General features: G+C 42.1%; 5 protein-coding genes across 5 annotated transcripts; all 5 read left to right on the top strand.

Moving 5' to 3' along the window:
* The first annotated feature begins 1841 nt into the window (after positions 1–1841).
* On the top strand, positions 1842–2780 carry LOC128400408 (olfactory receptor 12D1-like). The gene has a single exon (XM_053362591.1). The coding sequence runs from the start codon at positions 1842–1844 to the stop codon at positions 2778–2780; it is 939 nt and encodes a 312-aa protein (XP_053218566.1).
* Positions 2781–8985: 6205 nt separating this feature from the next.
* Positions 8986–9924, top strand: LOC128400407 (olfactory receptor 12D1-like). The gene has a single exon (XM_053362590.1). The coding sequence runs from the start codon at positions 8986–8988 to the stop codon at positions 9922–9924; it is 939 nt and encodes a 312-aa protein (XP_053218565.1).
* A 3289-nt stretch (positions 9925–13213) lies between these two features.
* LOC128400406 (olfactory receptor 12D2-like) lies at positions 13214–14173 on the top strand. Its single transcript, XM_053362589.1, has one exon. The coding sequence runs from the start codon at positions 13241–13243 to the stop codon at positions 14171–14173; it is 933 nt and encodes a 310-aa protein (XP_053218564.1). The 5' UTR covers positions 13214–13240.
* Positions 14174–18739: 4566 nt separating this feature from the next.
* On the top strand, positions 18740–19678 carry LOC128400942 (olfactory receptor 12D1-like). The gene has a single exon (XM_053363676.1). It carries the CDS (start codon positions 18740–18742, stop codon positions 19676–19678), a length of 939 nt encoding a protein of 312 aa, XP_053219651.1.
* A 4907-nt stretch (positions 19679–24585) lies between these two features.
* Positions 24586–25530, top strand: LOC128400983 (olfactory receptor 12D1-like). Its single transcript, XM_053363765.1, has one exon. It carries the CDS (start codon positions 24586–24588, stop codon positions 25528–25530), a length of 945 nt encoding a protein of 314 aa, XP_053219740.1.
* Positions 25531–27037: the final 1507 nt, after the last annotated feature.

Below are 27037 nucleotides of genomic sequence, written 5' to 3'. Positions count from 1 at the left end.
GGTTGGCCCTACTCTTGTTTTAGGGGGTTGTAAGCTTCTGCCTGAGCCTCCAAAGGAAATGGGTATCCCATTAAAGGGATCTGGGAGGAGGTGCTACTCTTCAGACACCCAGGCATGGGCTAGGGCCATAGCACTCCTTAAGACAGTTCTCCTGTGGGGGTGACCCATTTGGATGTACTGTATGTTACAGGTCCTCCTCGTCTCAGGAGCAACCCCCTTTGGAAATACTTCCAGCAGCTGGGCTGGGTGTTAATGGTTAAACGCGGTGTGTTTGCCAAACCTATTACACCTGTAAATAATAAAAGCTGTGGCCTTAATTGACCCCCAAAATTATTATTGTGTATTGATTGGTTCTTTTCCTAAATCAGGGGACATCAGGGTAATGGTGGTGCCTGGGCACATGAGGAGAAAATCTGTACACAGCTTCCAAGGTGCAAATACAATTACATTATGATGGATTCTGTACTCAAGAATGTGGGCCTTATAAAATAATATTCTAAAAATAAAATTGGTCATTAAAAACAGCTTGGCAGAATTTATTGATTCTACAAATTGTGTTCTCAAAAGCACACTTTATATTCTCAAAGGCACACAGTGTTTATTTTCTCAAAACCAAGAGATTTATAGACTATTCCCACATGAAGAGGTACTAAATTAATGAATGTAGCTGATTTCCCCAATGACAGCCAACAATCTTTAACAAGCTGGGCACATGTTGCATACTAAGTCTTAGGCTTACACATTAACGTGGGGTCACACAGCAATCAGAGTGTATTTCTTTTGTCTCCTTTAAATACTTCCTTCATACCACTTAACATCAGTCTCATGTTCAATCATCTAAGGGAAAAGCGAACTCATCAAGGTAGGCACCGTCTGCAGCTTGAAAGAACACACTATATAGCTGGATGTTAATATAGCAATTTATGTTCATCCAATTCTTTACTCCCAGGGTGAAATTATGCATATTACAGCCTGCTTTTGTGAAAACTACAGCTGATAAACGTGAGTAAAGAACACAATAGAAAAATGAAATGCTCATGATGATAAAGTAAAGCAAAGGGTTGAAACTGGTGCTAGTGCTAGTAAGATAAGACCATTTGAAGTTAATGAACATAACTTGGGTTCAATAATTTAAATGGGTGTTTGCTGCAACTTGAATAACTGAATTGGCAAAAATTAATTAATTGGTAAACATTAATCTTGACCAATGCTATCTGTAACTATTCTTTGTCCAAATGTGGATTTCAGATGATCCTGAAAGAGTCATACTGGAAGGAGAACACAGGTACAATTTTGTTGTAGTTATTTATGTAATGATATGCTAAAATGTGAGTGTCTATTTCTGGGGGTAGGAGGGGATGGCTCTGCGACTGGGATGGCAATAAAATTGTCCCTGATTTGACCAAAAATACTGTTTCTTGATTGCTATTCATCAGACAGGTTTGAGGGTTGTGCGACACCTGGGCACGCAAGCAACGATTATGGTTGTAGGAAAAATAAAATCATTTCCCTATAAAGAATGTAAGTGGGTTTAGAATTAGACTGGGGTTTTATCTGCTTATGTTTGTAGAGATTTCAGACACAGTCATACCTCGAGTTCCGTTTGCTTCACATTGCCTTTTTCCAGGTTATGAACACTTCTGGGTTCGCCGGTTCACGCATGCGCAGAAGTGCTCTATCACGTCACATGCACAAGCAGAAGTGGTGTTCTACTTACGGACTTTTCAGGGTGCGAACGGCACCCTGGAAGGGATCACGTTTATAAGTAGAGGAACCACCCTATAGGTAAATGGCTTGAATGGTACTCACCTACCTTTCTTTCTCCCTGCTGTCTTTTAGAGATGAAGAACCAAACAGAGGTGAGAGAATTCATCTTGATGGGCCTAACCAATCTCTGGGGTCTTCAGTGTACACTCTTTGTCACCTTCCTGATGCTATATTTAGCCAGCCTATTGGGGAATGCATCTATTGTGCTTGTTGCAATAGTTGAACCAAAGCTGCACACTCCCATGTACTTTTTTCTTGGAAACCTTTCCTGCCTTGATATCTTCTTTACCACAACCACAGTTCCAAAGATGCTAGCTGGTTTTCTGTTGCCAGTCCAAACCATTTCCTTTGGTGGTTGCATGGCACAACTCCACTTTTTCCATTTCTTGGGCAGCAGTGAAGCCATTCTTCTTGGAGTAATGGCATTTGATCGCTATGTAGCAATATGCAACCCTTTGCGTTACTCCATCATCATGCGCAAGCAGGTCTGCCAAATCTTGGCAACAGCCACATGGTCTACTGCCTTTTTTCATGCCCTGATGCATGCAGTGGCAACTGCCCGTTTGCCCTTCTGTGGGCCCAATCACATTGAACACTTTTTTTGTGAAATCAAGCCTTTGCTGAAACTGGCCTGTGGTAGTACTGACCTGAATCTCTTACTTCTTAATATTGTAACCAGTTGCATTGTCATGGGACCTTTCATTGCCACACTCCTCTCCTACTTCTACATTATCATTTTTCTTCTCTTCAAAGTACAATCCCAAACTGGTCGGCAGAAAGCTTTCTCCACATGTGGATCCCATCTGATGGTGGTTGGATTGATGTACGTGCCAGTGTTGTTTAACTACATGCTCCCCTCTGTTGGTAATGCTTCTCAAAGGGATATGATGGTGACCCTCATATACAGTGCTGTTACACCAGTTTTGAACCCACTTATCTATACACTGAGGAACCAGGAAGTCAAAACTGCCATGTTGAAGATTCTGGGAAGAAGGTCTTTGACATTTCACTGAAAGGAAATGATCAAAAGAGGCTTTATTGGTTTGTTCTTGTTCTTGTTTTTATTATATTTTTGTGGTTCTTTGGTGTATTTTTATGTTGAGAATCACCCTGAGATCTACATATGCAGACCTCCAAGTGTCCCTAATTTCCAGGGACATCCCTGATTTAGAGAAGCCATCCTGGTTTCTGATAAGATCCCAGAATCTCCCACTTTTCCTTAAGACATCCCTATTTTCATTGGAGAAATATTGGAGGGTATCTGACCCCTGAGCCATGTGAAGGCAATCTGTTTAGGAAATGTGTTTTTTTAATGTTTTATTATGATTTTATGTACCGTATTTTTCTCTCTATAACACTCACCTGACCATAACACGCACGTAGTTTTTAGAGAAGGAAAACAAGAAAAAAATATTCTAAACGAAACAGTGGATGTATGATTTTTGTGGTTCATGCTGTGGCCACAGACATGTGTTCTGACGGTGAGTTTGGGGTAGCCCAATGCAAAAATCCTGAGGATCCATGTGGATCCATGCTTTGTAACCACGTTTTTGCACCATTGCGCCCCCATGAAACAGTGGGTGCGTGTGTGTTTTTTGGTGCAGGCTGTAGCCATGGACATGCTATGTGATCTGATGGTGAATTTGGGGTGACCCAGTGCAAAAATCCTAGGATCCATGTGGATCCATGCTTTGTAACCACGTTTTAAGTGGGGAGGGAAGGAAAAGCATTCAAGGGACAAGGAGCACACGTGGGGTGTGTGGAGAAGGATGCTGCTAATAATGCAGGAGAGGGGTTTAAGGGGAGAAGGAACACACGTGGGGTGTGTGGAGAAGGATGCTGCTAATAAGGCAGGAGAGGCTCCTCTCCTCTCCCGCTTTGCTCCTTTAAAACAAGCAGGCTCTGCTTCTCTCCCTCCTCCCCGGCTCAGCGCTGCTGAAACACTCACACTCACACTTAAAGATAATTAAAAGCAACGCACTATGACAAACAAAGGAAAAATTGCAACCAACACTCTCCCCCAACAAGCCCAGTGAGGTCAAAACACACACACGCACACAGAGAACCGGCCCTAAAGTCGCAGGGGCGCTGGAAGTCGCAGGGGCGCTGGGAGAGTGAATGGGAAGCAAGAGAAGGAGAACGATCCCTCACACACACACAGACACACAGAGTATCAATCCTAAAGTCGCAGGGGCGCTGGGAGAGCACAGGGGCGCTGGGAGAGTGAACGGGAAGCAAGAGAAGGAGAACGATCCCTCTCTCTCTCTCTCTCTCTCTCTCTCACACACACACACACACACACACACACACACACACAGAGTATCAATCCTAAAGTCGCAGGGGCGCTGGGAGAGCGCAGGGGCACTGGGAGAGTGAACGGGAGGCAGGAGGAGGAGAACGATAGCTCAAGCACACACACACACAGCCCCTACAGTGGCTAATCCAAAATCGGACAGCAAAAAACTGCAGGCAGGGACAGAGAGCACGGGGTTGTTTTAAAGCAGCCAACTGGACAGGAGCTGTTTACACTCGTGTAAGCGGCTCCTGTCCTCTCCCGCTCTGCTTCTCTCCCTCCTCCCCGGCTGGGCTCGCTGACAGGAACCGCTTACACCCGCTTTGCTGTTTCAAAGCAAGCCACGGACTGCTCACGACTGCAGCAGATTCCCCCGCCATCCGTAGGCATTCGCTCCATAACACGCACAGACATTTCCCCTTACTTTCTAGGAGGAAAAAACTGCGTGTTATGGAGCGAAAATTACGGTATGTTGGGAGCTGCTCAGAGGCAACCCAGTAAGATGTGTGGGGTATAAATAGTAAAATTATCATTATGGAATGGGATGTCCCTATTTTCATTGGAGAAATTTTGGAGGGTATGCAAATGAAGGGTGGTATAAAATTTAATAAATAAATGCAAATAAATAAACTGAGGAACTTTGTCTGAACCTTACATCACTTTTAAGAGCCTAACAGAACAATCATAGTATTTAACAAAAGCATGTTCCCAAAAATAGTCTTGATAACATTATAAACACATTTCCAGTTTAACTCAACACAAGCCCACTATAACTTAATAACTCCACCACAACTTATTTGGTGGTTTTCAATCAAGTATTGAAGTTTCATACTGAGCTCACCAAAATTATATGGATGGGAAGGCAAAAAAGGAAATGAAAGTTGGGGTGAAATCTCCCTATTTGCAAAAGTATTATGAGACATGATAAAATCAACCAATATGATATATTCCTTTAGTTGTCAACAATACCCATTTGCTGCCTACAAAGAACAAACTGATGATCCTTTCCCAAACTAATAAATGGATACAGATCTGATATATAAAAAAGGCAACATGAAGAAACCAATGGGTAAAAAAGAAGAAGGATTCACTGTTACTGCCCTGAGAAGAACTACAAAAGAATTTCAAAGATGGACTCCAACATGAAATTTCATGTTATTCATCAGCAAGTTTGCTTAAACAAGCTCAAAATTTTCTCTCTCACTCTAGACAATATCATATAAAACAAACAATTAACATACCATCTCAAAAGACCTTATTAATCATTTATGTTTTCAAAAACAAAGGAATTCTCATATGACATGAAAAATCTCTAAAGGTTTTGGTTTTTTCTCCTAAAGGGAGGTTGGTTTTTCTTTTCCAAAGGAGGGTAGATGTGAGAAAATCAGCACTCTCAAAAGTATACAAAGAAGCTATATCTCTCCTCTGCTTTAATGTGTGTGTGGGCAAACTGATGATAACATCTTACTCTGGTTCTGTGGATTTTAATCTATTTACAAGTTGAATATCTAGACTGAAAGAAGTATATCGTTTGCTAAGGTAAGAGCTGCAGCAGCAAGCAACTTTTTTAAAAAGATAACAAAAATGCATTCAGTATGTGGATTCCTTAACTACAGGGTTGCCATATTTCAAAAAGTTGAGCTGTTTTTAAACAAACTCCCAGATTATTGAGCTTTTTTTTCTTTCTTTTTTTACAAAAACGCAAAAAACTCACAATTTTCGGTCAACTTGTCTAAGATCCAATATAAAGAGCCTGTTGGAAATGACCCTGGGACGTCAGTTCCACCTTTGAAATCCCGGTAATGAAATCCCAGGAAAATCCAGAAATAAGGTAAAGGTAAAGGAACCCCAGACCATTAGGTCCAGTCATGACCGACTCTGGCGTTGCGGCGCTCATCTCGCTTTATTGGCCAAGGGAGCTGGTGTACAGCTTCCAGGTCATGTGGTCAGCATGACTAAGCCACTTCGGCAAACCAGAGCAGCGCATGGAAATGCCGTTTACCTTCCTGCCGGAGCGATACCTATTTATCTACTTGCACTTTGACGTGCTTTCAAACTGCTAGGTTGGCAGGAGCAGGGACCGAGCAATGGGAGCTCACCCTGTCGTGGGGATTCAAACTGCCAATCTTCTGATCGGCAAGCCCTAGGCTCTGTGGCTTAACCCACAGCACCACCCACATCCCATCTACTTAGCAAATTTCAGATACCTTCATACCTTATTCTCCCCTATGGGTTGCATTACAGAAATAAAGGAATAAATGAGTTAAAAATTAGGAGTACAGTTCACACAGTGGAAAAAGTGGAATAGATGTGGGAAATGATACAAAGCATGATTTTTACAGTCTGCACATGTAAATCATGTCTCATTTTCTGTCTCGTTGTGCTAGTCTTCAATATTAACAATTACTTCAGCAATTAACAATTGATCTTCAGCAATTAACAGTTTTAAACACTTGTCTCCATGCCAAGTAAAAATCTTTATCTGATTAAATGTTGCCTAATAACTAGTGGGTAATCAGTTGGAGATGCAACTTGATGGAGCTGCACCAATATAGAATTAGTATACATAGCTATGGGCAGATCCGCACTATACATCTAAAGCACAAGTGGTGCACATTTAAAGCACAGGACTTCTCCCAAATAACCCTGGGAAGTGTAAGTTCTTAGGAGTGCTAGAAATGGTAGCTCTGAGATGGAGTAGCTCTGTTTATGGTTGCCAGAAGTCCCTGTTTCCCGGGGACAGTCCCTGGATTTACAAATCTGTCCACGGACAAAATCCGTCCCCGGAATGTCCCCGGATTTCATTTAATGTCCCCAGATTTATATTTTAGGTGTTGTAGATTTATTAGCAGGGAATGAATGTTGTGTGATTGGTTCAACGGCACAAGACACATCATATGGGGACCTCCGGCAAGGCAAAATGGCGGGCACCATGGCAGCGGGCAGCTCCTGAAGCCAGCCAGAGCCAACTGCGCTACCAGGTTGGCTCCGGGCTGCTGAGACTGTCACTGCCACAGCCACTGCCAAGGGGGAACTGGAGACGCCTGGCGCATCAACTGGGGAAACCGCTGACACCTCCAACCCAAATCGAGCCTGGAGCAACAGCACCTGGCCACCCGGCCGACTGCCCAGTGGTGCTCTGGGGCCAGGAAAACCCCAGAGCTGACGCAGAGAGAAGGGGGAGAGGAGAAGGAGAAGGAAGGGAGAGAAAGAGGAAGGGGAAAAAAGAGGTGAGCCCCGACCTTGCTGCGCCGCTACTGCTGCTGAAGAGGAGAAGTAGGAGAGCACTGGGAGGGCAAGGACACATGGCCAAGCCCAGGCCCAAGCCGAGCCTACTCCACAGCGGCTAGCACTCTCCAAGAGAGCAGGTCAGGGCCTAGAGGAAGGCCATGTGACAGAGGAGACCACAGAAGAGGACATATTACTTCTTTAAAATAATAATAATAATAACTTTTTAAAATAACCTTTTTCTCTTTTCAAAAAAAGAAAAAGTGTCCCCGGATTCTTTGAAAAAAATCTGGTAACCTTACTATAGTTCCTACAATTTTGGGGGTGAATAATGTGTTTCAAATGTGTGCTGAACATGCTTTAGGTGTATAATATGGATCTTCCATAAATTTCACTATCTTTCATTTTCTTTGTTCCTTTGCGTGCAACTGGGGCAATGAGTTTCCCATGTTTGCAGCTGTCCCATTGTACTGTAACTTTAAGTGCAGTTTGATGTTGAGCAACTTTGCAGCTAATAATGTTTAACTCAATGTCTTTTTTCTTGGGGGGAAAGTGACATCAAACTTCCCATAATGACACAGCTACAGGGGCCAGTTAAAGTTGCCAGTCTGAATAAACAAAAACAAACTTTTTTGTAGTTTATGCAACACTTGTTGTTTTTGTTATTTTCTACACATTTAACAAATGAAAGGAAGGGGGAACAAAAAGAATCATGGGACACATCTGAAGAAGCCAGTTTGGTTGTTTGGTGAGCACTCTGGTGAGTTGAGTCTTTTAAAGGATGTGCCTATGAAATGGAAGGAGGGGCATATAACCACAGAACAATGCAATAGATAGCCCAAGCCTGTAAGTGTGATGTAAGGCAGGTTTACAAAGGTTGCTAAAACATTGACAAAGCCATGCAAAGTGGTTCCTTGGTTATGTTCAGAGCAAGAAAAAGAAGTGAGGGATATGTTTATTGCTTGGACAAGACAGTGAAGTGTTAACAGGTGATGGAGAGAAGGTGCAACCACTAATTTTTTTTGCTTTGCACTTCTCCCACAGCGGGAATGGTGTTCTACCTGGGAATAGCAAGAGAGAGAAAGAGAGTGTGTGTAGGATAGAAGAGACTCTAACAAACTCATTTCATACAAAATGTGATCTGATTATTCAATATGTCACTAACTGTGTCTCTAATTCAGGGGCGGCCAATGCAGTACCCTCCAGAAGATGCTATTACTCACTCAATTCCTGAACAAACTGGCTAGAGCTAGTGGCAGTTGGAGTCCAACAACATCTTGAGGGCACCACTTTGACTATCCCTGCACTAATGAAAATTCATCACTCTTTCAGGAATGACAGAGTGAGATAAATATCGCATCAGATGTATTCCACCCTGCATTCAGCACTCTACTTAGCATCACGAAGATGGAAGAAATGATGGAGATTATTTAATCCAACACTCTGGACTTCTGCTGAAATACTACATACTTTGAAAATAATCTTCTTGCCTTTCTATCTCATATTGTTTTCCTTAAAATTAATTTAAAAACTGACCAGGGAAAGAAGCCTTGTCAAATTGCCTTCATGGCTTCAGTCCCAACACCACAATCCATTGTCTTTCAATTCATTCATCACTACAGTACATTCTCTTCTAATTCCATTCTAAAACCACTGGCCTATTTCCCCCCATTTTTATTTTTTTTATCTGCACAGAGATGGGGAACCAGACAGAGGTCTACGAGTTCATTCTCTTGGGTATAGCAAATGACCACAGACAGCAACACATGCTTTTCACAGTCTTCCTGCTGCTCTATGTGGCCTGCTTGCTAGGAAATGGGGCCATTTTGGCAGTAGTCCTGGTTGAGCAACGCCTTCACACCCCCATGTATTTTTTCCTTGGAAATCTCTCTTGCCTTGATATATGTTGCTCCACAGTTACTGTACCCAAAATGCTGAATGGCTTCCTAAAGAGGCACAACACTATCTCCTTTATTGGTTGCCTGACTCAACTGCACTTCTTCCACTTCCTGGGCAGCAGTGAAGGCATGCTTCTGGGAGTCATGGCATATGACCGCTATGTGGCCATATGCAACCCTCTGCGTTACACCATCATCATGAATAAATGGGCTTGCCTTGCACTAGCTGTAGCTACCTGGGCCGCAGGCTTCTTTCATGCCCTAATGCACACAGTAGTCACTTCCCGGCTGTGGTTCTGTGGCCCCAATCTTATCCAGCACTTTTTCTGTGACATCAAGCCCCTGCTAGAATTGGCTTGCAGTAGCACGGCCCTCAACATGACCCTCCTCAATGTTGTCACAAGTTGCATTGCTCTAGGTTCCTTCTTTCTCACTCTCCTTTCTTATCTCTATATCATCTCCTTCCTCTTCTTCAAAGTCCAGTCATGGCAGAGCCGTTGGAAGGCCTTCTCAACCTGTGCTTCTCACCTAACGGTGGTAGCACTTTTGTATGTTCCAGTTATTTTCAACTACATGCTTGCCTCTACTGGTGAATCTTCTGAAAGGGAAATGAGCATCACTCTGTTGTACAGTGTGGTCACACCTGTTTTAAACCCCTTGATCTACACTTTGAGGAATCAAGAGGTAAAATCTGCTCTGAGGAAAATATTATGCAGAAGAATTATCTTTCAAACATAGGAAGCTGGCTTATACAGAATTGGATCATTGCTCTATTTGACTAACTGATGATGGCTCTCCAGGGTGTAAGACAGGGTCCTCTCCTAGTCTTACCTGGAGATGCTGAGGAATAAATCAAAGATGGTAGCCTGAGCCATACTTTCGAACTTTGAGCCATGCCATGTAACTTACCCACAAAACAGTTTCTAATGAACTGTTAGAAAGGAGGCAATGCTGTGGTGTCCCCAAACAGGTTTGCACAAATCAGAGGTCTTGTTTAGACATGACGGTGTCCACCTGTCAGCTGCAGGGAATAATGCCTGGAGGCTTAAAGGCCTGGTTGAAAATGTGATTGGTTTGATGACAAGCCAAAAGTGCTTGGCTCATGTGGCAGTTTAGGCATTTGCTTGGCCTTAGTCTTGGTGGAGGGCAGGCTGTAATCCTCTGCTTGTTCTACCAAAGGAAAGAGGTATCCCATTAAAGGGATCCAGGAAGATGCCTAGGAGGGGGCTATGGTCATTGAACCCCTTAAGGTGGTTCTCTTGTGGGAGTGACCCATTTTGATGTATGTTATAGGTCCTCCTGGTCTCAGGGGCAAACCCCTTTGGAAATACTTCCAGCAGCCAAACCTATTACATTTGCAATGAATAAAAGTTGTGGACTTTTTTGACCCCAAAATGTAAATGTTGTGTCTTGACTGGTTCTTTTCCTAAATCAGGAATCATTGCATGTGGTGGGGCCTGGGCACACAACTTCTAAAGAGAGGAGAGAATGGTGTTAAGATGGAGTATCTACTAAAAAATGTGAGCCTTTTTAAAAATTGTTGAAAGAGCAAACATTGATGATGTTAAAAATAATCTTGGTCATTAAAAGCAACATAGCAGAATATATGGATTGCATAATTTTTGTATTCTCAAAAGCACACTTTGTATTATCGAAAGCACAAATTGTTTATTTTCTCAAAATAAAGAGCATTGTGGACTCAATTCCCACATGAGCAATCAAGAGGCACTAAATTAATGAATGTAGCTAATTTACCCAACGGCGGCCAACAATCTTAACAAGCTGGGCACATGTTGCATACTAAAATTGTGTGGGCTCACACAGCAATCAGAGTGTTGTTGTTGTTGCTTTGTCTCCTTTAAATACTGTACTTCCTTCATACCACTTAATGCAGTCTCAAGTTCAATGGACAAGCGGACTTATCAAAGTAGGTGCTGTCTGCAGCTTGAAAGAATGCACTATATAGCTATCTGTTAATCAAGAAATGTATGCTCATCCCATTCTTTACTCCAAGGATGAAAGTATACAAGTTTGTGCTGACAGTCTGCATTTGTGGAAATCTACAGCTGATAAACCTGACTAAAGCACACAATAGAAAAATGAAATTTTAATTATGATAACACAGAGGAAAGGGTTTTATCCAGGTTACTCATTTCAGGAAATTATACTTTGTAGTCACTTTAGGTACCATATAAGTTGCATTAATTCTTTTTGCGAATCTATTTTCAAGGAGGAAGTGCCCTTCCATTGCATGCCTGACGTTTTCCTAAGGTTCTGTTACATATGTAGCGTGACTGGGAAATTAGTAGTTATATTTTAGACATTAGTTAAAGGAATTCTGTATGTATTTCTAAAGTCTTTAAAAGTTGTTACACACCTTTGTTCTGGGTCTTCCTTGCAAGGAGGGAGAGAACTCTGTTGCAACAGAAAAGAAAAATCTTCATTGCTTTCCAACTCCACTGAGGCACAGAGTCACACGAGGGAGCCAACAAAGGCAAAGCAAAACTGCTATGGAGTGGGGTCTGTGTGACTGGGCAGACCAGGCTTACTGCTTGGAGGCTCAGAGCTTCAATGGCTCTAGAGCCATGGTTCTCAACATGCGGCACACGCCCCACAAGGGTGATTTTTAACGGTGGCAATTTGAGAATGAATTAGACCAAGTTAATAGGAGTTCACTTTTTGAATAATAAGAATTATATGTCACCGGGGTGGGGGGTGGGGAATCAGGATTTCGAGAGGCTTAGGTGGCTTAGGTGGATCATGACCAAAAAAAGTTGGGAACCACTGCTCTAGAGGCTTCACCCAGGGCAAAATTCCTGGCTAAACCCCTTCATTTCACCACTGCTGTAGTTATTTATGGAATCAGATACTAAAATGTTAGTGTCTTATAGAATCAAAGACTTGGAAGAGACTCTGAGGATCATCTAATCTAATCCCTGCAATGCTATTCCTGTGTGATGGACAATGAAGTATTCATATCTCTGTGTCTGTTTCTGTGGGTAACAGAAACAAGGACAAAACAATGCTTTTGTTGGATTATGAAGTCTTTAATACTGAAACTGAGTTATAATCAATGTCTGGAGTTAATTTCCCAGTATTAATGTTGCTAGAGGCAGAATACCTTCTGCTGTGCTTCAGATGTGCTTTTTAAGCAGAGACTCATTGAGAATTTTGCAGCAAAGCCTGCATGTATAACATACAGTTAATACCTTACTTGAGCTGCAAAAGAGACAATTATTATTATTATTATTATTATTATTATTATTATTATTATTATTATTATGCCACCCATATGACTGGGTTGCCCCAGTCACTCTGGGCGTGTTCCAACAAAATATTAAAAACACAATAAAACATTAAACATTAAAAACTTCCCTATACATTAGAGCACTCTCCAAACATTTTGCATTTCTGTAATTACCATGTAGAAGTTCTAGATGTTATTTACACAAACTCAAAAATGTATTGTTAATGCAAGTTAATGTTTTGGATAGTTGTATTCTTTAGAAAGCTTACAGCATTTTTCATTAACAGCTTCCTGCTGGTTTTCTCTCATACAGAGTCTGGCTAGATTCTATTTTTAAGAGACTTAACCATTTTGGCTATGGTTTTTGTTCACTGTTTTCCTCCACCCCATTTTCTGGGAATTGTAGGTGGAAAAAGTGGAGCTGCACTGAGGTTCTGCTTGTGACCTGGAAATAGACATCTGGCCTACCACTGTGAGAACAGGATGCTGGGATAAATGTTCTCGTGAGTAAAGGCTCAGGAAGAGTGTCCCATGACCTTCTCTGCACGTTTAAAAAGTCTGTAGATTTTACAAGTCATTCATCCGTATGATATGACTAGGAATCTCAAAAGGAATGAAAATGGTTGAAGGAAAAGAAAATCACTTCTCTAAGGGGGTTTAGAATTAGACTGAGTTTTATCTGCTTATGTCTGTATGGATTTCTGATACGGGTGATGGAGATGAATAATACTCTACAGTGATCTCACCTACCTTTCTTCCTCCCTTTTAGTGACAAAGAACCAAACAGAGGTGAGAGAATTCATCTTGATGGGCCTGACCAATCTCTGGCAGCTTCAGTGTACACTCTTTGCCATCTTCCTGATGATGTATTTGGCCAGCCTACTGGGGAATGCAACTATTGTGCTTGTTGCAATAGTTGAACCAAAGCTGCACACTCCCATGTACTTTTTTCTTGGAAACCTTTCCTGCCTTGACATCTTCTTTTCCACAGTCACTGTTCCAAAGATGCTAGCTGGTTTTCTGATGCCGGTCCAAACCATTTCCTTTGCTGGCTGCATGGCCCAGCTCCACTTTTTCCATTTCTTGGGCAGCAGTGAAGCCATTCTTCTTGGAGTAATGGCGTTTGATCGCTATGTAGCAATATGCAACCCCTTGCGTTACACCATCATCATGCGCAGGCAGGTTTGTCAAATCTTGGCAGCAGCCACTTGGTTTGCTGGCTTTTTTCATGCCCTAATGCATGCAGTGGCAACTGCCCGTCTGCACTTCTGTGGGCCAAACCACATTGAACACTTTTTATGTGACATCAAACCTTTGCTGAAACTGGCCTGTGGCAGCACCCACCTCAACCTCATGCTCCTCAACACTGTAGCTAGTTCCGTTGCCATGGGACCTTTCATTGTCACACTCCTCTCCTATTTCTATATTATCATATTTCTTCTATTCAAAGTGCAATCCCAAAGTGGTCGACAGAAAGCCTTCTCCACCTGCGGATCCCATCTGATGGTGGTTGGATTGATGTACGTGCCAGTGTTGTTTAACTACATGCTGCCCTCTGTGGAGAATGCTTCTCAAAGAGAAATGATGGTGACCCTCATATACAGTGCAGTTACCCCAGTTTTGAACCCACTTATTTATACACTGAGGAACCAGGAAGTCAAAACTGCTGTGTTAAAGATTTTCGGCAGAATATTTCAGTTTCCACTGAAAGGAAAAAATCAGAAAAGACTTTGTGAATAATACTACAGTAGGACAAGCATACACTAAAATGGAAACTCAAAATGCTACGGTCATACAAGAAGAATAACAAAAAAAAAAGGGTTTTACAATGCAGGACATCATTGCAGGTCTCTGATATCAGCTAAAATCTTTTGTTTAAACATAGATAATATAAGCCACCACTCCTAAGAAACCATACGAACATCATGGTTTCTTAGCTTTCTTTGAAAGTTCTGTTGATGTGTTTCCTAAGTGAAATCTCCAAATGTACTTTTATCTCTTGTTGTGAAAGGCAATGGACCATTAACTTATCAAAGCACTTAAAAAATTAGATGCTGTGTCCTCATTCATGTCAATTTAAACCTGGGTGGAGAACCTATTGGGTTCTGGAGCCCAAGATTGACAGGTGGGTGGGAAATCTGCTCATCAGTCACATGATGGATGGGTGCTTTACTCTTCCCACCACTAAAAATCCCTTCTGCAGGGTTCCCAAGCTTTCACTCACTTGGGAATCACAGTGTGAGAGGTGTTTCCTGCCCTTTGCTTGGTGCTTTTGAGAGTTCTAAGTATCTGACTGGTAAAGCCTTGATTATCCCCTCTCCATCAGGTGATGGAGAGAGGAGAAATAAGGCTGTACTTTGAAGGATTGGTTGCATGCAGGAGAAGCCCATCTCACTGTTGATGCCAGCATAAAAGGGGGACACTTGCATCCACAGCTAAGCCAGAATTAATCTCTACCCTCCCACTCACAAGCTGATGTCACTTGTGACATCATCTGATTGATACGTGGATGTGGTTTGGGGAAATCACGGCATCTGCCAAATTGGACATCTTTGCTTTAAGGCATAGTTTATACACTTCCATTACCTATTACCAATCAAGTGATTGAGAGTGGAGTGGAGAAATTAACCAGTATTTTACCAAGAATCCCTGCCACAGGCAATGCCTGCAAAAAGTTGGGGCTGCTTTCCTGGGTTATTCCCAGTACGAAACAGGCATGCAAGTTAGTATTTTACTAGAAGCGCCAACCCACCAGCTGACATCACTTGTGACATCAGCTGATTGATAGGTAAGCATGATTTGCAGAAATGGCATACGGACCAAATTTGAACCCCCGGTGGACCACAATTGGCCTGTGTGGTGGAGGTTCCCTACATTACAACATAGCTGAAATTGTGGATACTTCACTCCTTCCTGTTTGTGTTGTTGCTAAGAGCTAAGCCATTTCCTGGTTTCATCAGAACCTGGGCCCAATGGCACTAGATATCCAAAACTGAGTTTGGTTCCAGGATCTTTTTTTAAAAAAAAAACATTTTATTCAAAATTAAAACAAAACATATTATCCAAAAACATATCATCCTTATTCCCCCCCCCCAATTTTCCCCCCTCCCCAGGTTCCAGGATCTTGATAATAAAATCCATATTACAGTCAATGATTTCTCATCCAAGCACCTTACCTCAGTTAAAACAGCATAATAGAAATAGAATGATCGTATGTTTTAATGAAATCAATTTCCAACAATATTCTGGATAGCGTTAAAAAAGCCTTTCAAGTTCACCTTTACACAGCTCTACCTATCTGTCAGGGAACTGCCATCGGAACTAGAGGAGGAGGAGGTGAGGCTCCACAGCGATGCTGGAGAGGGGCCAAGCAGGGAGAGAGGCAGGTCTCCTGTTGGGGAAGAAAATCAGCGCAACACCAGGGATAGAGGGGGGCCAATGGGGGAAGCAGAGAGCAGGCTCCGGGACTCTTCACTGGACACCAGCCGGGAGAGCACAGGTCCTCCGCTACCCACGCCCTCCCTGCGCAGAAGACTTCCGTGCAGGGAGAGTAGGAGGAGACTGGGCGTCAAACAGCTTTTATGTTGGAAAAGGTTTAAGAAATGCCCACTGACGGATTCTGCCAGCGACTGAACAGCCACGGAGTGGATGGCTGTCCAGCGAGAAATGGTTTAACCAGCCAACCTAGCCCAGAGCGGCGGCTATTTACACACAAGCAACCCCTAAAGCCATTACACTATCAATTGGTGATTTGTTGGTGTTCACTCATGTGAGTGAAAAGCAGCATAGAAATATAATAAATGGAACAAAAATGAAATGATCCTAGTTGGCTGAAAGGGCTCCAATAGAAAATTATTGCTTGTTCTAAGTGTTACTTAATACCACCATGCCAACCATTTTCTCAATACATTGAACTCAAACTTATTATAGAAGTGGTTGGTAGAGATTTGTGCGTGAGTGAAATGAGAGGGAATGAAAAAATCTGCACTGTGTATCAGTCTTCAAGGAGTGGAAATAATGGTGCTTTATAACAGACCCTTTACTCTGAAATGTGAGTCTTTTAAAAATTATTGAAACAACCAGATATAATGATGCTACAGCAGTAAAAAAAAAAGCCATTAAATAAAATTTGTTACAATTAACCGATGTCACATATTATTTTATTCTCAAAAGCATAAACTGCACAATCAGAAGCAGCAATGGTTTATTTTATTAAAACCAATATTCTTTTGCATTCAGTTCCCATCTGAACAATCAAGAGTCCCTAACTTGATTATTGTAGTTGTTTTCCCCAATGACAGCAAAAATCTTTAATTGGCTGGGTACATGTTCCATATTAGGGTTTAGGCTTATAAAGCGATGTGGGGTTCAAACAGCCACCAGAGTGTATTTTTTCCTGTCACCTTTAAATACATATGGCTCCCTTCATACCTCGTACAGCATTCAAAACTTCAATTTACCTCTAGTCTTATCTAATGGGCTCATCAAGGTAGGAGCTGCCTGCAGCATGATCAAACAGAATATTTAGCACAATGTGTGTCAAGCAAGGTTGCAACCCATTTTCCAAATATTTTTGTCATTGTTTTGGCCCTCCAACCCTTTTTGCAATGCAAATAAGGTGGCTTATCAAGAACGTCTGGATTTCATGGGTGTGCACTAGCTACAATAATTCATTGTATCTAACGCTGCGAAGCATACATAGGCCACAAGATTCACATTGTATCTGTATCAGTGTCAGGGATGAGCAAATATCTCAATTTTTTTAACCTCTCAGTGTCTTGCTAAATGCAAGACGGTTCTTTTAAAATTAGATTCAGAAGCAATACAAATCCAAGTGGGTGAGAAGATTACAGATTTTATTCCAAACAGCAAGCAAAATATACATTACCAGGAAAGCACTTCAATCTGCCACTGAGAAGCCCTGAAGAAGTGGCGAAGTGACCCCCAGGTAGCCTTTGATGCACAGCTCTGTGGCCAATAGACTGTGCCAAACTTCTGACTTCTATGCCCCAAAACTAGATATTTTATAGACCTGTGGCCTGTTATGGCTTATACAGGCTTAGCTACGAGACAAAAAGCCAGGCCATACATCAAAGGCTTTTACTGACCAGGATAGAGAAAACAATAAAACACAGATAACCAGAGCCAGGAAGGGATAATCAGAGACAGGAAGAGTTGACCATGCCAGATCACCAATCTCAAAATCACAATAATTATTCTAGAATAATTATCCCATACACTCAGTTTCTCATCTTTTCAGTCTTAAATTTGGTTATTCACATTTTCACATCAAGTTTGTGATTTTTTTAAAAAAGAAAAGTCCTCATGAAAATTCAGCATCATTTTAACACAAATTTCTCCCATTTTTTCTAATAGGATACATTTTGGTATGTTGATGCTCACAGATAGATGAATGTATATACACACTATGCCTGCACGTGCATGTACCGTATATCAATCTTTGTACAAATTACAAGGCTATAGTTGCACCATTCAGATAAGGGTTAATTTTGGAAGAAGCTTGTGTTTGCTCCCCATGTTGTTTTTGAAAGTATGAATTCTGTTGATAGACTCCGATGCTACAAGGCAGGTTCCTGGTATTTGTTAGGCACACACACCATGTCAGCTGCTGGGAGTTGTACTCTGTTGCCACCTGATGCACGTATGAAAACCTTCATACTTTTAAGGAATAGAAAACAAAAGGGTCAAAAAGCTGCATCACCACTGGATACAGGCATACTATTTTTAACAAACATATTCCAATATCAAGAGAAGAACATTTTTGTTAGTGTCTTGAATCCATGTTGGTTTCAGACAGCTTCTCTAACCAATTTCCACATTGATGATGTAATCAACTGTTTTGAAATCTACAAAGCTACAGTATGAGTGGGCACTAGTCACGATGGCCATTTTCTACCTCCCCTGTCAGAGGCAGTGTGTCTCTGAATACCATTTTCTAGAAATTGCAGGTGAATAGAGTGCACTCAGGTTCAGCTTTGATGTGGCCACGAACAAGTAATAGGCTACTTGAGAAAGGTACTACTCTCATAAGTAGTTATAATATATTTATTATTATTAAAAAATACCTAAACAGAATGAAGGTGGGTTTAGAGTTAAATAGAAATGTTCTTTGTCATCTTTATCATTTATGTACATGTTAACAGTCTTTCACCATTCTTACAATGCCACTGAGCAATTTTATACACTTCTTTCTGAACAATTTTCTTATATACTGTAGGTAATGGATATTACTTGCACTCTACAGTGACCTCCTCTTACCTTATTATTCTCTGCTGACTTTTAGTGATGGAGAATCAAACAGAGGTGACAGAATTCATCTTAATGGGCCTGACCAATGTCTGGGAGCTTCAGTGTATACTCTTTGCCGTCTTCCTGATGATGTATTTGGCCAGCCTAGTGGGGAATGCAGCTATCTTGCTCGTCACAATAGCTGAACCAAAGCTTCACACTCCCATGTACTTTTTTCTTGGAAACCTTTCCTGCCTTGACATTTTCTATTCCACCACCACAGTTCCAAAGATGCTGGCTGGTTTTCTATCAGAGACACAAAAAATTTCCTTTGGTGGATGTATGGCTCAGGTCCACTTCTTCTATTTCCTGGGCAGCAGTGAAGGCATTCTTCTCGGTGTCATGGCATTTGATCGCTATGTTGCAATATGCAACCCCTTGCGTTACACCATCATAATGCGCAAGCAGGTCTCCCAACTCATGGCAGCAGCCACATGGTCCGCTGGCTTTTTTCATGCCCTGATGCATACAATGGCAACTGCCCGTCTCCTCTTCTGTGGGCCAAACCGCATTGAACACTTTTTATGTGATATCAAACCTTTGCTGAAACTGGCCTGCGGTAGCACCTACCTCAGCCTGATGCTCCTCAACACAGTAACCAGTTGTGTTGCTATGGGTCCTTTTATTGCCATACTCCTCTCTTACTTCTACATTATCACTTTTCTTCTCTTCAAAGTGCAGACCCAAAGTGGTCGACAGAAAGCCTTCTCCACCTGTGGATCCCATCTGACGGTGGTTAGTTTGCTCTACGTGCCTGTCCTGTTTAACTACATGCTCCCCTCTGTGGGTAATGCTTCTCAAAGGGACATGATGGTGACCCTCATATACAGTGCACTCACCCCACTTTTAAATCCACTTATTTATACTCTGAGGAACCAGGAAGTCAAAGCTGCCTTGCTAAAGATTCTGGGGAAAAAATATTTCATTTTTCACTGAAAGGAAATGATCAAAGACGGTTTTTTTCCAATGGTAGTACTCTTAGACATGTAACCACCAGAGCAGGAACTCACACTGTAGCAGAACTGCAAGAGAAAGACAATTGGGTTTTACTTTGTGGTAAATCATTACAGGCCTCTGATAGTGGATGATTTTTTTTGTTTAAATTTGTAAGCCACAACTCCTGAGAAATTTTATGGGTGTCGTTGTTCTTCAGCTTGCTTCTAAAGGACTTCTGATGTGTTTTCTCAGTAAAATCTCCAAATATGCTTTACATTCTACATCTTATGTAATCAATAAGCACTCTATTTATCAAAGGACCCGAAAATAAATTGCTGCGGCCTCATTCATATATCAGGGATGAACTCTCCCTTTTTTTCTTGAGCACAAGTGCCAATTTTAAGGGAGGGAGGGAAATCCTCCTGTTGATCATATTACAGCATTATGATATCACATAAAAAATGACTGGGTTGTCTTGTAAACATCTCTTGCACAGGGTTCTCTAGCTCCTGGCACTTTGTGGCAGGATGCTTGGGGACGGCAGTAACAAGCTTGATGCTTTGGGGAAATCTGAGGATAGGGTGAGGAAAGCATCCTTTCTCCTGTATTTTACAAACATTGGCTGCATGGGACACAGGGCCCAATCACAACTGATGCCTGCAAAATATAATAATAATAATAATAATAATAATAATAATAATAATAATAATAATAATAGTGGTGATGATGCAGAGATTTGTCTTGGCTGAACACATGTGTTCCAAGCAGGGAACAGGGATGCACATGCAATAAAGAACTAAATTCTATCCTCCCATCAGTTGACATTACTTACAACATCAGCTGATTGATAGGTGGATGCGGTTTCAGGAAATTGCCTTGCAGTCCAGAATGGAACCTCCTTGCTTTGAAACATAGTTAAATCTGCCTGGGCACTGAGATTATAATCTGAGGCCCTTCTTCATGTGCCTGTTCCATAAGAGGTCTGGAGGGTGGAGATATGTGAACCGGTCTTTTCTAGAATGGCTCCCCATTTATGGAATGGTCTCCTCAAGGAGGTTTTGCTAGTGCCTTCATTACACACCTTTTGGCACCAGGTCAAAATGTGCTGGGGCAGTGGGTCGGGTTGGGGGTTTTGGTTTGTTTTTGTGTATTTTTTTGTGGATGCTTCATTTTTTCCTGATTGTGCTGCTGCCAGGAGCACATACATTTCCTTGCTTCAGATTCCATATGAACCTGGGTCTCAATAAATCCAAACCAGTAAACCAATGACAAACATTGATTGCAACTTGTGTGTCAGGACTGGAGTCAGTAGTAGGTCAGCAACGAAAAAATAAATCACCCAAGGCCAGTGAAGTTAACTCTTTTATTCAAGGAAACAAACCACAGATCCGGCCCAGTGGTCTCAGCAACTCGTTCTACGAGGTATTGCCCCGATGAAGTAGTTGCAAGGGCTGAAGATTCTCACCTTCCCAGTGCTGCCTAGAACTCCTCCTCTCCAGGGTCTTTCCCCTGCAGTCTCAGGCTGTGTCTGCACACAACCACCCTCTGCTCTGCCCCTTTCATTTCTCAGCATGTTCTAGGAGACCAGGGAAAGGGTAGCTGGTTGCAGCAGGAGGGGGAGACCCACTGACTTCTTCAGCAGCCTGCCTCTCTATCTCTTGGCTCCACCCCCTACAGCCCCCTCTTCTGCCTCAGAGTGTGAACTGTGCTCTGCCTTGGCCTCTTCCTGTTCCCTAAATCCTGTCACCTCTTCCATATCCTCCAACATTTATCCAATGAAAATAGGGACGTCCCATTCCATAATGATATTTTTACTATTTATACGCCACACATCTTACTGGCTTGCCCCAGCCACTCAGGGCAGCTTCCAACATATATAAAAACATAATAAAGCATTAAACTTTTTTTAAAAAAACTTCCCTATACAAGATTGCTTTCAGATGGCTTGGAGGTCAGATAACTCCATACCCTCCAACATTTCTCCAATGAAAATAGGGATATCCAAAGGAAAAGTGGGACATTCTGGGATCAAATCAGAAACCGGGATGGCTTCTCTAAATCAGGGACATCCCTGGAAAATAGGGACACTTGGAGGGTCTGCTCTTCTGCTTCTGACACCTCCTTCTCTCAGTCTGCTCCTTCTCCCTCTGACCACTCATTGTCATCTTACCACAAATTCCTCGGCTCTGAGCCTTCTTCCTCTGGGGGTTCCCTAGAGGGTTCCTCAGCTGGTACCTCCCATCACTCTTTTGAATCCAGCTTGTCCATGACACTGTGGTTTGTTTGGAGAGGGGGGGAAATGACCACCCCAGGTTTGGGTGTAACAGTAAGTTATGGGTGGGGAACCACAGCACTACCACCTTGTTCTCTCTGTCTGGCTTTGAGACTAAAAGGCCACACCCCCCATTGACCTTTCTTTGCCCCCTTTGCCACACATAAGAATGAGTTCTTATGTGTGTCTTGCTAGTCTGAAATCTAGTCCTTTTAGATATTACCGAAATAAACAAAATTCATAATACTACTTTAAAAGAAAATAAAAGTAAAAAGCTTGATCATTGAATGCAACTTGCCAGCATGCATTGATTGCACAAATTGTTTCTATTCTCAAAAGCACTATCTGTATTCTCAAAAGTGCAACTAGTTTATTTTCTCAAAATAGATAGGCTTCTAGATTCAATTCCCACATGAACAATCAAGAGTCTCTAACTTAATGCTGGTAGTTCTTTCCCCAAATGGGTCACATGTTACATACCAGGGTTTAGGCACATATATTTATGTGTGGTTCACACAGCAATCAGTGACACTGTTTTTTTCTATCAAAAGTCATATGACTTCCTACCTTGTATAGTATTCTCAGCTTCAATTAACTTCTAGTCTTATGTTATGGACAAGCGGATTCATCAAGGTAGGAGCTGTCTGCAGCTTTACAGGACACAGTATATAACAGGATGTTAATGAAGCCATTTATGTTTGTCCCATTTTTTCTTACGAAAGTTGCAGTGTACATGTTTGAGATTACAGTCTGTTTTGCAGAAAGCTACAGCTAATAAACCTTGGTAAAGAACACAATAGAAAATGAAAATGTTCATGATGATAAAATACAAATATTGTGTCCAATGCCAGTCCTACACAGATAGCATCTTCTGAAATTATTGAAGATTACATAGTTAGGTTCTTTATTTTCAGTGGGTCTAAATCAGCGGTTCTCAACCTGTGGGTCCCAATATGTTGTTGGACTACAACTCCCAACATCCCTGAGCTCTGGCCTTGCTAGCTAGGGGTGATGGGTGTTGTAGTTCAGCAACATCTGGGGACCCAAGGTTGAGAAAGGCTGGTCTAAATTGAATAGAATTGGTGGCCTACAACTCAAATAATTGATTAGCACACATTTATCCTAAACAATGCTATCTGTTTCCATTCTTTGATCCTAGACAACATGTCAGAAGATCCCCAATGAGGCATACTGGAAAGAGAAAGCAATAACAATCTTGCTTTAGTTATTTATGGAATTTGGTATTAAAATATGAGTGCCTATTCCTGTGTGCCTATGTGTATGTTTCCATGGGTAACATGGGCATGGACACAACACCGCCATTGTTGCATTAAGTGTTTAATTCTAAAACTGAGTTATCATTACTGTTTGGAGGCAATGCCCCTTGCATTATTGTGGTTTGAGGCAGAATACCCTTTGCTGGTCTTCAGATGTGTTTCTAAGCAAGATGAAAATATTTCAGCAAAGTCTACCATCTTTAACATACAATTAGCATCTCACCTGAACTGCAGAAAAGACTAAGTTTCATAGTCTCATTAGAACTCTTTATGAACATTTTGCATTCATTATAATTTTGAAATTCTGAATGCTATTTTCACCAACGGTAAAATGTGGTGAAGGGCATTTGCATACTTATAACCCATTTTTCCTTCAAAAGCTTACAGCAGATTCCATAAGCCACTTCATTCTGAATTTTCATCCTGACCCCAAACAATGGTGTCCACCAGCTATTCCCAAGTGGCCAAACACTGACCGAAATTAGGCCTCCTTCCTATCTCCGCCACACAAATAGGCACACTTCCCCCCCAAAAAAGGCAATCTAACCTAAGTTCATGACTTGTATGCTTCCAAATATATCTGTCATTGTTTTGATTCTTACCCCCATTTGTATTTCAAGGCAGGGAATCCAGATTCTAGCTAGATTGTAAGACTGTGCACCAGCTACAAAATTCACCTAGTATCTGTATCTGTGGTAGGGATGGCCAAATATCTCTGTTTAGTTTTTCTCAGTATCTCATTATTTTCAAACTTAAATTTGGTTTTTTAAATTTCACTATCTATCTGCATGAAGATTCACTGGGTGTTTGCATGCATTTCTCTAAATATACTCATGTTTGCAAAACAAATTTTATATAATATAATTCATTGGTGAATGTCTTCCTCACTAGCAGATGCATATTCATTCACTCTTCATCTCAGCATGTGATTTTTCTGTACACATTACTTAATTGGAAGACTGCATTGCAAAATACAAAGAAGTATGAATGTTGGATGAATGTTTTTGAGTTTGTTGACTGAAAGTATGGATTCTCTTGGTCATGATGGACTCTGATGCTACAGTGCAGGTTCAAATAGTCACCCCCCCCATGAGATAAGAGATAATATGAAGATGAAGCTCGTATGTATTAACTGATGTCTCCAAACTCAATGAGAGATGCATTTACAATTAGGCTGGGAAGTTCTAAGTCACCTTCCATCATCTGTGTGCATGTTATTAACCTGTTTCGTCCACCTTCTATTCCCACTGCGGTTTCAGAGCCTACTGACTATAAAATTTTCTGATACGGGTAAATGATTTTATGAGCATTTTGCAATGCCCTCACCTCCTCTTATTGCTCCCTATTGTCTTTTAGCAATGGAGAACCAAACAGATGTAAGAGAGTTCATCTTGATGGGACTGACCAATCTTTGGGAGCTTCAGCACACACTATTTGCTATCTTCCTCTTGATGTATCTGGCCAGCATTGTGGGAAATGCAGCTATTGTGGTTGTCACAATAGCTGAGCCAAAACTTCACACTCCCATGTACTTTTTTCTTGGAAACCTTTCCTGCCTTGACATCTTCTTTTCCACAGTCACTGTTCCAAAGATGCTAGCTGGTTTTCTGTTGCCAGTCCAAACCATTTCCTTTGGTGGCTGCATGGCCCAGCTCCACTTTTTCCATTTCTTGGGCAGCAGCGAAGTCATTCTTCTGGGAATAATGGCATTTGACCGATATGTTGCAATATGCAACCTTTTGCGTTACTCCATCATCATGCGCAAGCATGTCTGCCAACTCTTGGCAGCAGCCACGTGGTCCACTGGCTTTTTTCATGCCCTGATGCATGCAGTGGCAACTGCCCGTCTGCCCTTCTGTGGGCAAAATCACATTGAGCATTTTTTTTGTGACATCAAACCTTTGCTGAAACTGGCCTGCGGCAGCACACACCTCAATCTCATGCTCCTCAATACTGTAACCAGCTGCATTGCAATGGGTCCTTTTATAGCAACACTCCTCTCCTACTTCTACATTATCACTTTTCTTCTCTTCAAAGTAAAATCCAAAAGTAACAAACAGAAAGCCTTCTCCACCTGTGGATCCCATCTGACGGTGGTTAGTTTGCTCTACGTGCCTGTCCTGTTTAACTACATGCTCCCCTCTGTGGGTAATGCTTCTCAAAGGGACATGATGGTGACCCTAATATACAGTGCAGTCACACCAGTTTTGAACCCACTTATTTATACTCTGAGGAACCAGGAAGTCAAAGCTGCCTTGGTGAAGATTCTGGGAAGATTTTCACTTTTCACTGAATGGAAATGATTAGAGGCAGCGCTGGATTTATGTATAGGTTAAGTAGGCTGAAGCCTAGGGCCTCTCAATCTAGCGGGCCTTGCCAGCCTGCCCTCTTCCCAGTGCTGCAGTCTCCCCTCTCCCAAAATTGCAAACCCAAGTCTTCATGTGAGGGCAGGACAACTTAGTCTCAGCAACTATGACACTTGGGGCTAGCCAGTGGCGCCCAATTTGAAGCAGTGGAGTGCAACTTGTTGTGTGTGTGTGTGTGTGTGTGTGTGTTTGTTTTTTGGTAGGGCCAAAGTCTGCAAAAACTTATAGATAACATCCATCTAGATTGCCCTGGTGTGTGGGGCCCCTTAGGAGCAGCACGTGGGGCCCAATTTGGCTCAATTGCTCCAATTGCCTTAAGGGCAGCCCTGATGAGACTGTGCAGGGCTTGGACTGACAAGCCCTGTCCCTTCTAGATCCCTGGTGTCACTATTCAGAGTACAGAATGAAGGACTTGTTATGGAAATAAAGGGGGGGCATTTATTGGAAATCAGTTTTGTCACTTCTCCCCCCCAAACCCCAAGACAATGAGCCCAGCCACCTTTTATTCACAGTCACATAAGCACCACACTACAGCATGGCCATAAACCGGTATGTTCAACTACTGGAATATACACCCAATATGTAGCAATGGAGATTTATGTTACTGCTTTATGAATGAACACTACATTTTATGAATGGACTCTGTATATTGTGAATTACCTAAGAGCCACCTATAGGGAGCTCTAGAATCTGACAGCTAACCAACTGGGTACTACCAAACAGTGACCCCTATTGCTGAAAGCAGGTAACCAGCAGGGAATGAGTCACTTCAGCCTTTGCACTCTTGACTGTACACCCCTTGCTGTGCAGATAATGGAGAAAGTTCTTAATTGTATCCCTTCTGGCATCCTAGCCAACTCTATTACGCTGGTGTAAACACTGGGGCTTAATTTGAATAGTAGAGAGCCTGGTATCTGGTGGGCAATCTCATCCTTTATTGCCACACTGTAGCTGCAGACCAAATCACCTGTTAGGAGAGTTATGAGATTCAGGTGAGGGTCAGATGCCTTTTCATTCGCAGCAGGTATACAAGAGGCCTTCACCCTGGCCCGCGGTTTTTTTAACAGGGCAGGGCGAGAGTCCCAGGGGGGCGCCGCCCACAGTGAGCAGAAAGCCCCTCAGGGGGCAGGGCAGCAATGTCAGTCCCTCTCAGGGATGACACCCGGAGCAGGCCGCACACACCACACACCATTTCCTCTGCTGGTGTTTGGAGGCATTCTTCCTGCACTTTCTCTTTCCTGCTAATACATTGTCTCTGATTTTTCCAGCAGCTGCTTGATTTGCAGCTTTTAAAACATGATAACCAGGTCTTTTTCTCAGCTGGAACTCACTGGAACTCAGTTCTGGAACCTCTCAGATGAATTCCATTGCCATTCTAAGAGAACAAGGGAGGTGTTCATGGTGAATTTCAGCACCTATTTTTCTAGAAAAATAGCACCAGTGA

The sequence above is a fragment of the Podarcis raffonei genome, chromosome 13 (assembly GCF_027172205.1).
Source record: "Podarcis raffonei isolate rPodRaf1 chromosome 13, rPodRaf1.pri, whole genome shotgun sequence".
NCBI lineage: Eukaryota > Metazoa > Chordata > Lepidosauria > Squamata > Lacertidae > Podarcis > Podarcis raffonei.
Note: the sequence above shows the minus strand (reverse complement) of the source record. Positions and strands in the feature narration are given on the sequence as shown.